Below are 17001 nucleotides of genomic sequence, written 5' to 3'. Positions count from 1 at the left end.
ATCTGTGAAGATAACATGCTTAGATTATGAAGATCATCAGCCTCTCTTCACTGGCTGTAGAGTAAAAAAATGGACGCTGAAGCATTAATGCTATATAATTGGTTAGAAGAAGTCTTTATTTCGCTAATACTTCATAAGTGTGGTAATGGGCCGGTTCTTGGCCGTAATGGCGCGAGTTTGATCCTGACCCATGGCAATTGCTTTATATTGGTGGTGCTTTCTCTTCAATCATAGCTAAGGATTGGCCACAAACTGACATATCTGCCTTAATGACCCTTGTGTAGTTGATAGGCATTAAGCTCAAGCCTTTCCTTTCCTCAAAGAGACCGCAGGCCCGGCCAGCACCCAAAAAGGCCCGCGTCACTCCGCAATCTTGACAGCAACCTCAAAGAGAAAAGGAAGATTTGTCGAAATATTAGTGACAAAGATATGTCCTGTATTTTTCTCATCACCACAATTGCTCACAGTAATGACAAAATATACTCAGTGAGCATAACTATGTAGGTATATCTTTTTCAAACTTTCAGATACAGAACGTATGACGGATGTTCCAAAAGTTGTACAAATAGGAAAGCAATGAAGTTAATCAGCTCTGCTAGTTTGTGTCTCTAGGAGTCATTCTCCGCCAGAGTTGAATTTACCGTCTTTGGAGATAAAAGAAAAAATATATATATAACAGAGAAATAAGTGAGGTGTCTGATAACTGAATAATGAGCTTAAGGTTTAGTGCACACGAGGCATTTTTTTTTTTTTTTTTTTTTGTGGTCAGTGGCCACAACGAAAGGTAGCGCCACAAAAAATGGTGGCCACGAAAAGTGGTGAGTAGGTGTATCTCGCACACGAGCCATTCGGCCACTGAAAATCAGTGTCATCATATAATAACAAAGAAATAATATATAATATAACACACACACACACACACACACACACACACACACACTAGGTTAGATTAGGTAAGGTAAGGTTTGATTAGTATCTCTGGTCCCCTGTGTAGTTCAGTAACTAAGTTATGTTAGGTTAGGTTTGATTTGATTAGAAGGTATCCCTTGGATCCCCACAGGTGATAACAGCCAACCGTATCGCTATTAACTGCGACAAAACCTGAAGAAAAAACAATTACCAGCACATCATGAAAGAGGGAGGTTAGATCTACTGGAGTATCGGTAAATCTTACTAATAGCATCTCCTTATATATTCTTTTTTCCATCCATCCCTGTGATAACAGACTAGGGAACCTGGTGGGAAAACAGGTATTTACGGGTGGGAAACGCAAAATTAAATGAAATTTGGCTACCAAGAAAAGTAGACAGGAAAAAACAATTAGTATTTTTAAACGAAACCTACTGAACCTAACCTAACCTACTGAACCTAACATGCCCTATTGTCAATAGTATTTTCCAGCTAACATTTGTAGTAATTATCAAATAATTCAGTTAATGCAGCTCTTCCATGAAACTTTTTCTAGGCCAACCAAGGCAGATAAGGTAAGTAATGAGGCTGCTGGGTCTGCTACTTGCAGGCCCTCAGTGTTCAAGTTTCCCCGGTCTCACATACCTGATATAAGGAATAAGTGGGTCGCTTCATTGAAGTGTAAGGACACAAACTAAAACCCAGACCATGCTGGCGTTTGTGAGCTCCATTTCATTCCAGAGGACTTTCTGCAGAAGACCTGCAGGAGAGCTGAGCGTCAACGGAAGATCCTCAAGACCAGTGCCGTTCCTTCAGTCTATAACTGTTGCCCAGAGTCAGTAGTTATGTGCATCACCATCCAAGACTCTTGACATTGCACAAAGGCTCAGTTGCCATTTCCAAATACGCTATGATTGTTCCATTAATTACAAAAATATTTTCAGTACTGCCAAGCCTAAGCAGATAGTTGCGAAGCCAACATCTATATAGGTTTCACTATCTGCAAGACTGAGAAGACTATTTTTTTCAAGTCCCTCAGAGGTCGTCAATTTGCAAACCCCTAACTTCTAAAATTTTCTGTTATTCTGTTATTCAAAACAAACAGTATGCATTTTGCTGTACATGTGTGTGTGTGTGTGTGTGTGTGTGTGTGTGTGTGTGTGTGTGTGTGTGTGTGTGTGTGTGTGTGTGTGTGTGTGTGTGCCATACAATGAAAAGGTAGTATAAGCAACTGACTGGTTTATCTTTGGTTTTATTCTACAGCTTAAAGGCATTCAAGCTATTATTACTAACATTGATGGTATTTATTCTTACATCAGCCTCATTGTGTAGCCCCTATTTATCTAGCAGTAAATAGGTGCGGCATGTTACTTGGGGGTTATTGCCTCGCTTTCCCGGTGTGTGGAGTATGGTGTGGTCTCAGTCCTACCCGGCCAGTATGATGAGCTCTGAGTTCTGAGGGAAAGGCCGGCTAGGTGACCACTGACCAACAGACAACCGGGGTAAATAACACAATCAGTACAGGTATAAATGTATAACTAAATGCTAAGTCCTAAGCTCCTACGGTTGTTGTGTCATTTCGCACTATACGTACAAAGCAAACCACAAATGTAGGAATAAGATTCATTTTCAGAAACGCCCTGCTTCTTAGTACCACTACTTTAGAAGGCCATAAATGTGATTGGTCGTGTACTGAAGAGAGCTTTTGCTGCAATTTTTAAAATTTGTCACTACAACCGTAAAAATAACTTTCAAAATCCTCTGTACTTCAACTAGCGCCTTTTGTTTTGTAAGTAAGGGAAGTGCGCCGCAGTGTTTCACTGTGCGGGTTCAAAATGAGTCCAGAGATGTTTTACTCTTCAAGATCTGCAGCAGGCGAGATCTAGCACAGGATGTCAGACAATGACGATACTGCACTGAGGTAAAGTCACCTTGGAACTGTGGAATCAAGAAATCACAGTTTGGTGTGCAACGTCGTTATTAACATTATTATTGTTATTACTATTATTTTTTGTTGTTGTTGTTGATACCATTATTCTTATTTTCTTCACAATGGCATTAAGTTGACTTTTACGGTAAAAAGACACTTCACTCAGAAATAATGAAACATTTATTTATCAGTATATTCATGTAACACATACGAGCACCTTAAAAATATATACTCGTGCACATATTACGTAAGGAAAACAAAGGTTCATATTTCGAAACTGGCCTCTCATTGGGACTACTTTCAAAGGGTAGAGATTTAGTCAACTCCTAAAGGGTGACTTATTTCCAATAATGCTGCAGAATCCTTTTTAAATTATCACCACAATCATAAAAAGGAGAGAGAGAGAGAGAGAGAGAGAGAGAGAGAGAGAGAGAGAGAGAGAGAGAGAGAGAGAGAGAGAGAGAGAGAGAACCTTCCACCACTTTAGCATGTTTCAAGAAAAGCCCCTAATACGTTTTGAGGATACGGTCAATAACTAATGAGAAAACGATAACTCTAATGCATACTACTAACTCGCTCGTACAGGACTGACACATAAAAGCAGCTATATATACTAATGGGAAGCGGACATAATACTTTACTTCGTCTCTATATTTGTATCAGTTATAATTTCCTATTAGTCGTAGATTGCTATACTTGTAATGAACTATCCATACATAATTATACTGTATAATGTACGTACACACACACACACACACACACACACACACACACACACACACACACACACACACACACACACACACACAACGCGTTTCTTTGTTACGTCCATATTCAGAAACGCTTTGCTCTCTCACCACAACTATTTTCCAAGGCCACAAAGATGATTAGCCGAGTTTTTAAGAGTGTTTCTTCTGTTAATAATGTAGAAATCTTATCATTCTTCCTCTAGAACCGTGAAAACACCCTTAAAAACTCGTGTCAATTTAAATAAAGCCTTTCGAAATAGTGAAGGTGAAGCGTAGAAGTGTTTGAGAATACCAGCCTTTAGTTTGATTGCTTGCCTGTTCGCCTCCTCACACTCCTGTATCTTCTGTAGGGGAACTCATTTCCTTCTCCCGCTTTTTCCTGCCTTCCTGCCCATCGTTGCTGTAGGGGACGCACCAGCCATCTTCGTTGGTGATCAGTATGGGGATCTGGGTGCTGGTCTGCCCCTCACCTGCCTTGCATTCTTTGTCTGATGCCAGATTCTTACCCACCGCGCCTCGTGTTCGTTTCTCCCCCTTTTCACTACGAGTCTGAAAGAAACAATTCGGAGAATGATAAGATCCTAATACAAAATAGAATGACACACATATGCACGAACGCTCGAGAATATACACACCACAGACAAAAAGAGAGAGAGAGAGAGAGAGAGAGAGAGAGAGAGAGAGAGAGAGAGAGAGAGAGAGAGAGAGAGAGAGAGAGAGAGAGAGAGAGAGATAGATAGAGAGAGAGAGAGAGAGAGAGATAGATAGATAGATAGATAGAGAGAGAGAGAGAGAGAGAGAGAGAGAGAGAGAGAGAGAGAGAGAGAGAGAGAGAGAGAGACACTGACTGACACAGGCGGGCAAGCATAGACGCAATGAAACCTACTGTGTCAGAGGACGGAGAGAAGTGAAGGAAAGTTAGACACGCACAGACGAGCACGCGACCTGAGATACAGAAGAGAAAAGAAACAAATAAATAAACTAGAAAATAAAAATAAAAAAGTCACCGAATAAGGACAGCTGAAAAGGCATCTATATAAACGCCAACGAAGAACATGAAAGTGCCTACCGATCTGTGACGGTAGATGGGGGGAGGGTCCCAGGAGAGGCGGCGAGACACAAGACGGTGGACACACAGAGCTGTCATCACCACGGACACCACGTTAACTGCCACCACCACGGCCACCACCACTAGCGTGTTTACCTGGGAAAGACAGTAGCGGAGTGAAATGTGAGATGGTAGAAAGAGTTTTGAGGATATAAAGGATGGAATGAGCGGGAAGCTGGGATATAAGGGGATTAGATGCACGAGTAAGTGTGGATAAAGACAGTAAGACGAATATAACTCTTGTGATCGCAAGAAAAATTAAACGAAAGAGAAAACACAAGAAAATAAGAACGAACAAAGGAGAGATGGTAGAAGAAGAGAGAAAGGTAGAACAAAATAATGGAATATAGATTGGGAACAATGGAGAAGGCAGAGATGCGGAGATTAAAAGGAAATAAACGTTGATGAGACCCATGAGTATCTCTTTGTTAGATTACATACAGGCCAGTAAGCAAACATTCCTTTTAATGAAGTAAAATCTTCCTCTCCTCTCTATTCTATCCATCCTTCTCATGCAAGAGTTAATTAATCAATACTCGCAATCATTCGTACCTTTCTCTGGTAAAGTCTGGAACTCCCTACCTGCTTCTGTATTTCTAACTTCCTATCACTTGACTTCATTCAAGAGGGAGGTTTCAAGACATTTATCCCTTTTCTTTTTTTTTTTTTTTTTTTTTTTTTTTGGGGGTGGAGGCAACTCTCTCGGACCTGCAAGGGGACTGGCAACTTAGTGAGCCTCATTTCTTTTGTTTTATGTTGTGCTTGACCAGCTTTTCCCTCTTTCATAAAAAAGTAGATAACTAGTAGGTTAAAACAGTACACAGGACAGAAGACAAGTATATATAAGAGATTAAACGCAAGAGAAGAGGATTTAAGACCTTATAAATTCATTTGTTATAGGCAGGAAGTTAGTTGACGAAGAAGGCCGAAAATATCTATGAATTAAATGTAGTTTGTGAAGAGAAGACTGACCACAAGGGTTTCTATCAGATACAAAGTATAGGAAAAAAAAATTAAATAATAAGTCCATTAAAAGCAGCTGATGGGAAGTTAGTTCCGCAGAAGAGATGAGTATAATCTTGAATGAATATTTTCTAACAGTCTTCAACCAGAGAAACATGCAGGAAATGCCGGATAGTAAATATAAAAAGCTGACAAATTTTAATGACTAAGAAAATATTGGAACAGGAGACAGTTAGGCTGGAAAAATTTAAGTCACCAAAACCAGACAAAACATATTTAAGAGTCATAAAAGAACGTAGAGAAAAGAGGTTATTAGCGAACTACTAATTACTCTCCTTAGCAAATTACTAAACTTGTAAAGGCAAGCAATGCAATACCAATCTTAAGAAAGGAAATAAAACTTTAACATGTAATGATAGATGTCAGCTCAACTTAATTTGTACATAAAATAATGGAGTCAGTAGCCGAGATAAACATTAAGGAGCGTTTAGACAAACATAACTTGAGAAATTTTGTCGCAGCATGGCTTCACGAAGGGTAAGTTTTGCCTTATAAACTTGTTGAGTTTTTAAAAGTAACATTTACGATGCGGTAGATAATGGTGATAGTTATGACATCATAAATCTGGACTTTAATAGAGTGTTCGATAAGGTGCCCCACCAGAGGCTTCTGAGGAAAGTTAGGGTTCACGAGATATATAAGAATATGCTAGGCTGGATAAATGCGTGATTAGACGCAACAGGCGTCAAAATGAATTGTAATAGTCAGGTCTAAATCGGAGTGTGGTCAAGTAATTTACGGGATGTCACAGGAATCAATTTCAGGACCATTGTTACTTTTAATATCGTTAACTTGAATCAAGGCATTAGTGGTGACATTAGTGAATTTGAGGATAAAGCGAAGATAGATAGATCAATCAGGCCAGATTCGGATTATATCGCCTTGCAGGCTTATTTGGATAGGATGAAAGAATGGTCAGACAGATGGTAGGTAAAAGAAATTCACACAGTAGGTACATAATAAACAACGTAGGTTTGGTAACTTTAAGGAATAAAAAAGATTAAGAGTTATAGCTAGCTTTGATAGAAGCCCAAATGACATTGATTTCTAGGAGCGTTAAAACAGAAGCCCTGAAGTAATGTAAAATTGTATTTGGTGCTAGTCAGACCTCATCTAGAATATGCTGTGCATTTTTGGTTTCCATATTACAGAAAGGATATAATTCTATCAAAAGTAATACAAAGGAGAATGACTAAAATTATATAAGGATGAGGGCATTCCTTAGGAAACGAGACTGGCGCTCTTAAATTGTACACTCCTTAGAGAGACGTAGGTTAAGAAGAGATTTGATAGAAGTCTTTAAGTTATATATGGGTTATAACAAGGAGGATGCATGTAAAATTCTCAGGATTAGTATTCAAGATAGAACAAGAAATAAAGAATTTAAGTTTGAAAATTTAGGTTCAAGAAAGAGATGAGAAAGAATCAGTTCTCAAATACTCATAGATAATCAGATTGTTACTGGGGAGTCACTGGAAAGCTTTAAAAGAAAATTAGACATATTTATGGATAGAGATGATAGGTGGAAAAAAGTGTTAGAGCATTAAAACATAAGAACATAAAGTAAGTTTGTTTCAGACAGGGGTTGGCTGCCATGTGTATGCCTGATGGTTTCTTGCAGGTTCCTTTATTTTCTTATTTTCTTATGTTATGTTCTTATGGAATAGGGAATTTGAGTTCATTATTTTCACATGAACACTTTTCTCAAGCATTACGATTACCGACAATGTTAAGTTTAAAATCAAATGGTCATCTTATGTATGTAAAAGATTTTGGATAAATTTTACACTTTCATCTTTTGTTTGCGAGGTAAGAATCCTTGATTTATCCTGTGCTTCACCCATCCCTTCTATCAGTAAAAGGGTTGAAGGCCCAAAGTTAGCAATCCCAGAACATTTTGCGAGATAGCACAGTAACAGAAGAAGGACTGTGGTTTGTATTTCAACCTAACCCGGCTTAACTTAACTTAGATGGAACAGTAATAACGTGACATGATACTAAAAAGGAGTAAGAATCACCTGTCTCAGTCACTACTTACCTCTGTCTTACCAAAGCAGACACCAGATGACGATGATGTTGCATTAGCCACATGAGTCCCGCTAAGGATGGCGGTCTCTGATGTGACGTTGTCTGTGCTGGTCACGTTAGTGGTGGCCATAGTGGTAGCAATAATGGTAACGGTGGTGGTAGTAGTGCTGGTGGTAGCAACGTCTGTAGTATTGGTGGGATCTACAGTAGTTCCTCTAGCGGGGGTGATCGGTGGTGTGGTGGTGGTAGGAATGGTGGTGCTGGTGACGACGATGGAGATTCCCGATGATGTACTTTCCTCTTGTTCTGTAGATCTGTTTGTGGAGGTGGCAGGTGGAACGGTCCCCGCAGCGGTGGGGTGTGGGTCAGGCGAAGGTGTGCTGTTATCAGGAGGGTGTGAGGTGGTGTTAAGTGATGTCTGTTGAACGCTTGTCGTTTCGGTATCTGAGGTTGATGGAGGCGGTGGCAACGTTGTCAGCACCGTAGTAGGAACTATAGTGGAATTGGTGATCGTTGAGGAAGACGCTGTGCTGGAAACTTCATGCTGTGCGCTGCTTTCAGCCTCAAGAGCAGGGGAAGGCACTGTTAGCATCATGGGCTCCTCACTCTGGCCAGATGACGAAAGTGTCGCATCAGGCATTGTACTCAGAGTGCTATTTGTTATAGATTCCTCGCCTGGTGTGACTGATGTGGCTACGCTGGTTGTGGTTGTAGTGTCTTCGTGGGTAACAGGAGTAGTCGTGGGCTGATCTGGAGCCTGGTTTTCTTCCACAGTTGTGTTGCTTTCCATTGTTGTAGTCTGCAAGTCCTCGCCTCCTGCCGCCACCAGCACGAAGCCACAACCTGAAAAAGATAATTGATAATTAGCGATTCAATGGAGATTGCGATGGCAAACTGTTTACGTGCGTAAGGCAACACAATCTGCTGATGTTTTTCAATTAAGCTCTCTCTTTTACATGAATATTACAGAAGCTTTCACGGGTAAATGATCAAAGAACTTTTCCATTAACACCAACGTAATGATCAAAGTACAGATGATTCAATCCCGATCACTCATTCGTCAAAACGATACCGTTATTGCGGAAAAAAGCTTTTTCACAAAAGCTAAAAGCATAATCATGAACTTATTCCAAGATGCCTCGCTATTTATCCACGCAAGCACTATTCCTTACAGTGGTGGGCGTGGCGACAGCATCCAGCTTTGTAGACACAACGATAGTACGTAGACTTCACCTCTAAAACTGTAAACAATGCCTTAATTTGATTCAGTAATTTCTTATTATATAATCTTATTTGTTGACATTTACACACGAGAAAAGATATTTTAACAAAGATGTCTTCGACAGTTCATCATTTAAAAGAGGCGCGCGATAACCAAAACAGTGTGTCCAAGAAGATACAGACATCTTTGCAACATTGGCTTCTTAATGATAGACGGAAAATAATTACAACAATGAAGGTAATCTGAATCAATTGTCTACTTTTAAGACATGTGAATCAGTTTGTCTTGACAGTCTTTTTAATGTATTCATCGATTTATTAGTATTATTAGGTAAAAACTTACGTTGACTGATTAGAGCGATTCACTGACAGTTTTCAAAGTTAAGTTTTAGCAGACAGGACATCCATTAACCACCTTATTCTGTTCATGTACTCCTTGTCTTTGTCTTCCAAAACTAATACACTAAAACCCAAGTGGACATAAAAGGAACAGACTCAAACATTTAAGTTAATAATCAAAATAATTAACCACCACCACCACCACCACCACCACCACAACAACAACAACAACAACAACAACAATAGAAATGATAACGACAACAACAACAAAAATAATGACAGCCACAGCAGAAGGCAGCAACAACAGCCGTAGCCAGAATGTTCGTGGAGGCACCGTGTGAGCGGGCCTCAGAACGTGTGGCGTGGCCAGCTTTGCTGAGTCGGTAGTAATATGTGTACGCAGACCCCCCCTGCCCCTGTCTTTCCGCGCAGCACGCACCAAAGAGCTGTTGCCCAATTTGTTGTTGTGAGTAACACTGTACTTGCACGTCATACACTTTACATTTTGTAATCTAGTCTGATTATATATTGCCTGGTAGCTCATTTACATTCCATGTGAATGCAAGTTTATTCATCTTAATTTTTTTTTTATTATTAACAAATATCATGAGAAGGCAATATCGTGTCCGACGATCGCATATGCGAATTGTGCAAAAACAGACGATGTGTGGCCTGCAACTATACGTACACGTGCTAATCTTGTTTGTAGTGGGGTCAACTGAACAACATGACATAGGATGCCTCAAAATCATTCGATGTCCAAAGGTAAGACACCTCTCATGAAGACACAACAACGTTCGACAAGCATATGGCAACCGCTCACTTTGCACACGTACGAACGTATCTTGGTTATGTTTTCACAATGCCAGAGGAATGGAACCTACTTGGAACAGAAAGTTCAACTAGCCAAGTGGAGGTAAAGGATGACGAAGGTGTTTGGAGATTCAAAACACCAATTACGTTGCCAAACAGAATTTCAGTCAGACACCAACAGCAGAGAGAGAGAGAGAGAGAGAGAGAGAGAGAGAGAGAGAGAGAGAGAGAGAGAGGAGTTATATGGGAGGATTTCATGTATGGATTTCGTAACACTATAAGGACAATGTTGAAATAATGTGCATGAACAGGGAGTGTACAAGACCGGAGTGTTTCAAGGTACATAGGCAGGTAGTCATAACAAGCAGAGGCACAACACGCACGCAGGCATATGTGAGATGGTGACTAACACACACACACACACTCACACACACACACACACACACACACACACACACACACACACACACACACACACATGATTTGGTAAACACGCCATAGGAATGTTAATTGGCTCCTTCTGACACGGTATGGTGAATCTAGCCGTCAGCCAATAGTTTCTCGGCTTCCCCCGTGACTCAATTCGTTTCGCTTACATCGGAAAGAAGAGAGATCCCGTGCACAGGTAATATTAACACAACGTCGAGGATAGGATCTGCAGTCTGTCTCTAGGAACTGATGGCAAGAACAGTACTGGACGGCTATACGTATACAAATGTCCGTCACATCAACACAAAACCTACAATGCCACCGAGACATTAGCTGAAACACTGCGTTGAATAAACTCATTCCGAAATGTAATTAAACACTCGCATAAACCTAAGCAGGGGCAAGGGTGAGTGACGAGGGTGACGGCGCAGAGTGACCAGCCAGAGTGAAGAGATTAGTGACAGGAAAGGGGTGATGGGACAAGGTTGAGTGACAAGGGTGACTAACTATAATATCCAAGCCAGGGTGAACAGACAGTGACGGAGCTTGATGGCGAGCCAGAATGACGTAGCAGGGTGACGGGCCAGGGTGACGGGCCAAGGTGATGAGACAGAGTGGCAAGCCAGATTGACGGGGCACCATGACGAAACAAGGGTGACGGGTACGGGGGGTGGACGGGCAGGAAAACAGACGCAGAGATATGGACGTAGCCAGGCACTCGACACGTTGAAATGAGAGAGAGAGAGAGAGAGAGAGAGAGAGACTGCCCTCAGACATTTTAAGTTCATGACATCAGCATTGCATTCGGTCACCTATATCCCAGTCTGTCATCAGTTTCTTAGCCACCACTTTCTTTTCATTTGTGTGTGTGTGTGTGTGTGTGTGTGTGTGTGTGTGTGTGTGTGTGTGTGTGTGTGTGTGTGTGTGTGTGTGTATTTCTATGTGTGTATGCGCGGGCACGTAATTCTCTTTTTTCTTCTTTCCACAATGGTCTCGAGGGGCTGAATACTATATATCTGTCAGACCACAATAAACGCAATAACGAGGGAGGGTGACTGGGGGAAGCACAGTGAATAGAGGCTTGTATATCATATTTCCTTCCCATCTATGTGCTGTTCCTCCTTCTTTATCATCATCATCATCATCATCATCATCAATCACGACGTAAAAGTTATGTAATCAAACAATTTTTGGAATGGGTAAGTTATTTTTCGTCTTCTTATATTCTTCTTTTTATTTCTTGTTGATCTATAACGTCCACAGTGCTGCAACTTTTCTTTGAGGCTTAGATGACGGGCCTCTTATATCGCTGGAAGTACAATTAGGTTACCATAAATTAGCAAACTAACAACAATCCTAACTTATCACACCTCATAGAAAACACTAATTTCCATACTATTCTCATGTTTTCCATCATCTTGCTATGACATCCTGATGGTGATGGCGCACATGGAAGGGAGGAAGGAAAGTAGTGAAGAGCTGAAGGTGGAAGGTAGAAGGGTAGAGGTAGGGGAGGCATGTAGTGGCCGTGCCCGACTGGCTGCCTGTATGTCCCGGTAATGTAATGCGAGAAGGGGTCGGGTGTCGCGTTGCGGGCGGCGCGGCGGGCAGGGTGTTGGTGTTGGGGCGTGTTTGGAGGTGTTCCATTCTTGACTCAACTGAAATCGTATTCGCCCGTGACAAACACTCCCGGATGAACAGTACATTACCTAGGTCTGACTTCCTGCTAATACTCCTCCTCCTCCCCTCTTTTCCTTTTCATTCATCTTCACGTCCCCCTTTACCAAATAGTTAGGATTAATTCAAACAGCCTTGTTCTCTTATGGCCAATTCTGACATTCCTCTTGCCTCTATCATTCTCATTATTATTTATCCCAACATTCATTCATTCTCTCTCTCTCTCTCTCTCTCTCTCTCTCTCTCTCTCTCTCTCTCTCTCTCTCTCTCTCTCTCTCTCTCTCTCTCTCTCTCTCTCTCTCTCTCTCTCTCTCTCTCTCTCTCTCTCTCTCTCTCTCTCTCTCTCTCTCTCTCTCTCTCTCTCTCTCTCTCTCTCTCTCTCTCTCGTCTCATGTATTACCCGCATTCTTCTTGTGTGTGCAATAATTCTCCCCATAGATATAACTAAAGAACAATTCTCGATTTCACCATTTCTAATCTCCAATTACCTAACTCCCATAATAATGTCTTCACAACTATGATACTGTTAGATTTATTTATTTATCTATGTATTAATTTGTCTGTCTCAGTGTCTATATTTCTATTGTTAATATTATTATCTCTATTATGATGATGATTATCATTATTATTATTATCATTATTATTATTATCATTATTATTTTTATTATAATTATTATTATTAATATTATTATTATTATTATTAATATTATTATTATTACTATTATCATTGTCATCATCATGAATATCATTGTTGTTACCACCACCACTACTACTACTACTACTACTACTACTACTACTACTATTATTACTGTTACAACTACTACAAGTACTATAACTACTACTACTACTACTACTACTACTACTACTATTACTACTACTATTACTAATTAAAATTATAATAATAATAATAATAATAATAATAATAATAATAATAATAATAATAATATTAATAATAACAATGATAACAACAACAACAACAACAACAACAACAACAAACAACAATAATAATAATGATAATAATAACAATAATAATAATAATGACAATAATAATAATAGTAATAGTAATAATAATAATAATAATAATGTTATTTCAATGCTCTATTATGAGTGAAATGTTCATACTAGATCGAAAAATTAACTTGAAATTTCTAAGAAGCATGATACTGTATGTAGCGTAACTCTCGTAGTTCCTCCTATTGTAAAGTGATGCCTTGTCTGCCTTATATGAACAGCAACCTTATATTACCTCACTGACTCGGCACACAAAACATGATCACCACAAACACCACACGTAAGGGGGAATAGGTTCAGAAAAATGACGATTACAAACAGAACGTCAAGTATTTTCAAGGGAAGATTAAACAATTCTTTCTAATTCATATGTACTAAAATCCTTATGAGGGAAGACAACTAATTATTACAAGTTTTATACGCTACTCATTTCCTAATTCGTCTTTTAAGAAATAGGCGTACTAATCTGTCACTCTTCCCGGACACGTCACCAGCACTCAGCTCACAACACACACAGCACATAAATCTTACACCTGCCACCTGGTCCTGCCCTCTCTGCAAGTCTGTCGAGGTAATATACTGGATTTACGGTAATAGCAAGACCATAAAAAGTGGCTTATGGTTACAGTCGCTGCTTATGTTCATGCATGTGCTCATCAATCGGTCATTTACTCCTGTTGGTTATTCTTATGATTCTTTTTCTCTATTCTTTGTTATTTTTTCGACGCTTGAATATTAAGATACAGTCACGCAACACATAACTTCCCTAAATTGACCTCAAAACGCGTATGGCTGGAACAATGCGATGCTGTGGAGATTCAGTCACATTTACATTAATTACTATAAAGTCTTTTCCATTCAGAAGGGAGAACACACATAGTTCACCTATCAAGTCCACACCACATACCTAATAGCAGGAGGACCTTCATCTTCAGCTAGTAAAGGTCTGGCTGGCATGCAGTGAGCCTTGCCTCGGGATGCCCGCCGCTCTCCACGTGTGTTAGCTAACCTGCTCCTGCACCCCAGCTTGCCCGCGGCTTCCCAACCCTCCCCTCCCTTCCCTCGAGCGGTTCCCAGTTATGCTGATAATATTAGTCTCCCTTTAATCAATCTACTGCTGCCTCTTATTGACTCCACAATTTGTGCCACACACCAGAATGCGCAGGAATGATTGCTGTTCCACTGAAAGGGAATTACCACCTTGAGAGAAGCCACATAAACCTTCAGGGAAAAGAGTAAGGAGGCAGCTAACGGTAACTGACAGCCTCCATTCCTTCCTCACGCCAATATGCCTCCTAGAAAATATACTCCCTTTTCTTTTATTTCCATCGACATTCGTGTTTCTCTCACACACCCACAGTGATTTGTTGAGAAAGGAGTCACGCTGGTCATAAACAGAAAAATTCCAGACTACAGCAAACAAACCAACGAGGTGACTCATTCATTCCAGACAGTGGGAGGCAAAGAATGTTTTCCTTTTTTTAGTACCGGAATGTGATTGCTCTCTCTCTCTCTCTCTCTCTCTCTCTCTCTCTCTCTCTCTCTTCTGAACTGTAAGTATTTTCACACTAACTTCTCACGGCTTAAATGTTCTAGAGGCGTGGCGTTCCCTTGGCAGCAGGTGATAAGGGCCCAGTGGAGGGGGACACTTCTTCTAAATCTTCGAGGTTGGAGAACAACTTAAACTGGGAGTGTCTGGGAGCGTAGACCGTCTTGGCAAAATTTCGGAAAAGAACAAGAGCTGTCGATTTTCTCAAGGATTCCACTTTCATCTCTGGGGACTCAACATTACTCCCTTTCCTCTGCTCGTCTTCTTGTTCCCTCTCTCTCTCTTCCTCTTCTTCCTCCGTCGTTTCGCCCTTGCTTTTCGTTTTCTTCATTTTCCTTCTTTTTTTCTTTCTCTTTCTCTTCTTCTTCTCATCCTTATCCTTTTGCTTTGCTTTGCCATCTTCTTCCTCGGGCTGATCCTCGGTTTCAGATTCCACCTCTTCGCCCTTGGAGAGAGGAAGGGAAACAAGAGGAAGAGGAGAGTTCCTCAATGGCGCGCTGTCACCAGTCTTGCTTCCCCTGTCGCTGGAAATGGAAGTCTCGGGATCTCTATTGTTTGACTTGGAGTCCGTGAGTTCCCTAGTGACGGAGGCAAGTGTAGGGGGTGTCCTGGAAGAAGTGGCTCTGCTGGAACGATGCCCTGAACGTCCAACGGCTCCGTCACGTCTCCCCGAACTCCCATCCTCCTCGTCTTCCTTCTCTTCCCTTGCCGGCTGAAGTTAAAGAAAAATGCGATGGAATTAAAGGTAAGTGAAGTAAACCCATTCCCTTTCGCTCACACTCTGGAAAGAACAACTGCCTGTGGAGGTGTCTAAATAGATTATGTAATATCTATTCGACAAGATTCTCCATGGAGTGTGCTATTTTATAATAAAGGTGTAATGTACATTTAGTGTGTAGCATTTGGGTAAATATGCATTCCCATTGCAGCCAAACCCTTTGAGAAGAAAAACAATAAATAAATAAATAAACAAAATATGTATATCCATTTAAAATTAACCTGTTTTCCTCGTATCATTTTGTTCAGCACCAGAATATTAAAGTTAAAATCTATTTCAAATGTAGGTACTGTTTATAGTTTATTCATTTTCTTCAATATGTAATGATGAATAATGATATTGTTATTATTATCATTATTATTACTATTACTATTACCATTATCATTATTATTATTACCATTATTACTATTATCATTATTATTGTTATTATCATTATTATTATCATTATTATTATTATTATTATTATTATTATTATTATTAATATTATCATTATTATTATCATTATTGTTATTATTCGTACTACTATTACTATTACTACTTCTACTACTACTACTACTACTACTACTACTACTACTACTACTACTACTACTATTGGTGTTACTATCAAATTTCCTACAGTCCCATCACTCGTTTCAACCTGACTCTCTCACCGGGTGTCGCAGAGGTTGCAGGTCATCCGGGCAGGGCTCAGGCTCCCTGCGGGTGTCCCTCCTACCGATGCGATTGTGTTGCAGGAAGAGGAGGTAAGGCGTCGTATATTGCTCCTTGTCAGAGTCATAGATAAGATCCGCCTCGCTCTCCCTGTCACTTTCTGATCTGCAAAACAAACAAAGATTACACTGAAACGTTTTCCAAAGCCAAGTTTCTTATCGTCCTTATCTTGTTTTTAACGTGTTTATTTAGCTGCAGATGTGACTTACTTTTGTTGTGACTTAATTTATTTTTGCTTAACTACAGAGGGATACAGATTGAAGGGGATCTGATAGACTGTAGATATTCACAGTGTAGGGATATAAGAAAGGAGATGGAGGTAAGATCCTCAGTATCAATAATTAGGATAGGATAAAGGTACATGATTCAAGTTTGCCAGAGTTATGTTGGAAAAGAAGACTGGAAGAAACTGATACTAATACAGAACGGTAGATGAGTGGGACAGATTCAGTGATCCGGATGTACGTAATTGCACAAGTAATGAAGAGCTTGAAGAAACTAGACAAATATGGATAAGACAAAAGACGAGTAGAGGTAATTATATGTGATACAGGAACTGAAACGTGTAGAGCTTCTGACTTCTTGCCATTTTTCTCATATTACTATGTTCTTTATAGATGGCATGGTTTACCTAAGAGGAAATACTTCAATATATTTAGCTATATTGGTGGTTTATCTTCTTTCCAAATAAATCAACATTATTCAGTGGAGGTAATTTAACTTTGA

The 17001-nt window shown here is 40.1% G+C and overlaps 1 protein-coding gene across 6 annotated transcripts in view; it reads right to left on the bottom strand.

The window, feature by feature from the left end:
- Positions 1-3001: 3001 nt before the first annotated feature.
- LOC123508942 (cell wall protein DAN4-like) overlaps positions 3002-17001 on the bottom strand; it is a 57874-nt gene continuing 43874 nt past the window's right edge. For 3 of the 6 annotated variants that reach the window (XM_045262986.1, XM_045262987.1, XM_045262985.1), the window contains 3 exons: positions 16215-16380; positions 14811-15498; positions 8454-8590 (listed from right to left, as the gene is read on the bottom strand). In XM_045262986.1, coding sequence (XP_045118921.1) covers positions 14830-15498; positions 16215-16380 — 835 coding nt within the window. In that variant the 3' untranslated portion in view covers positions 8454-8590; positions 14811-14829. The other 3 variants (XR_006676040.1, XM_045262989.1, XM_045262988.1) reach the window with 3 other exon arrangements.

This window comes from Portunus trituberculatus, chromosome 25, assembly GCF_017591435.1.
Source record: "Portunus trituberculatus isolate SZX2019 chromosome 25, ASM1759143v1, whole genome shotgun sequence".
In the NCBI taxonomy this organism is placed as follows: Eukaryota; Metazoa; Arthropoda; class Malacostraca; order Decapoda; family Portunidae; genus Portunus; species Portunus trituberculatus.
Note: the sequence above shows the minus strand (reverse complement) of the source record. Positions and strands in the feature narration are given on the sequence as shown.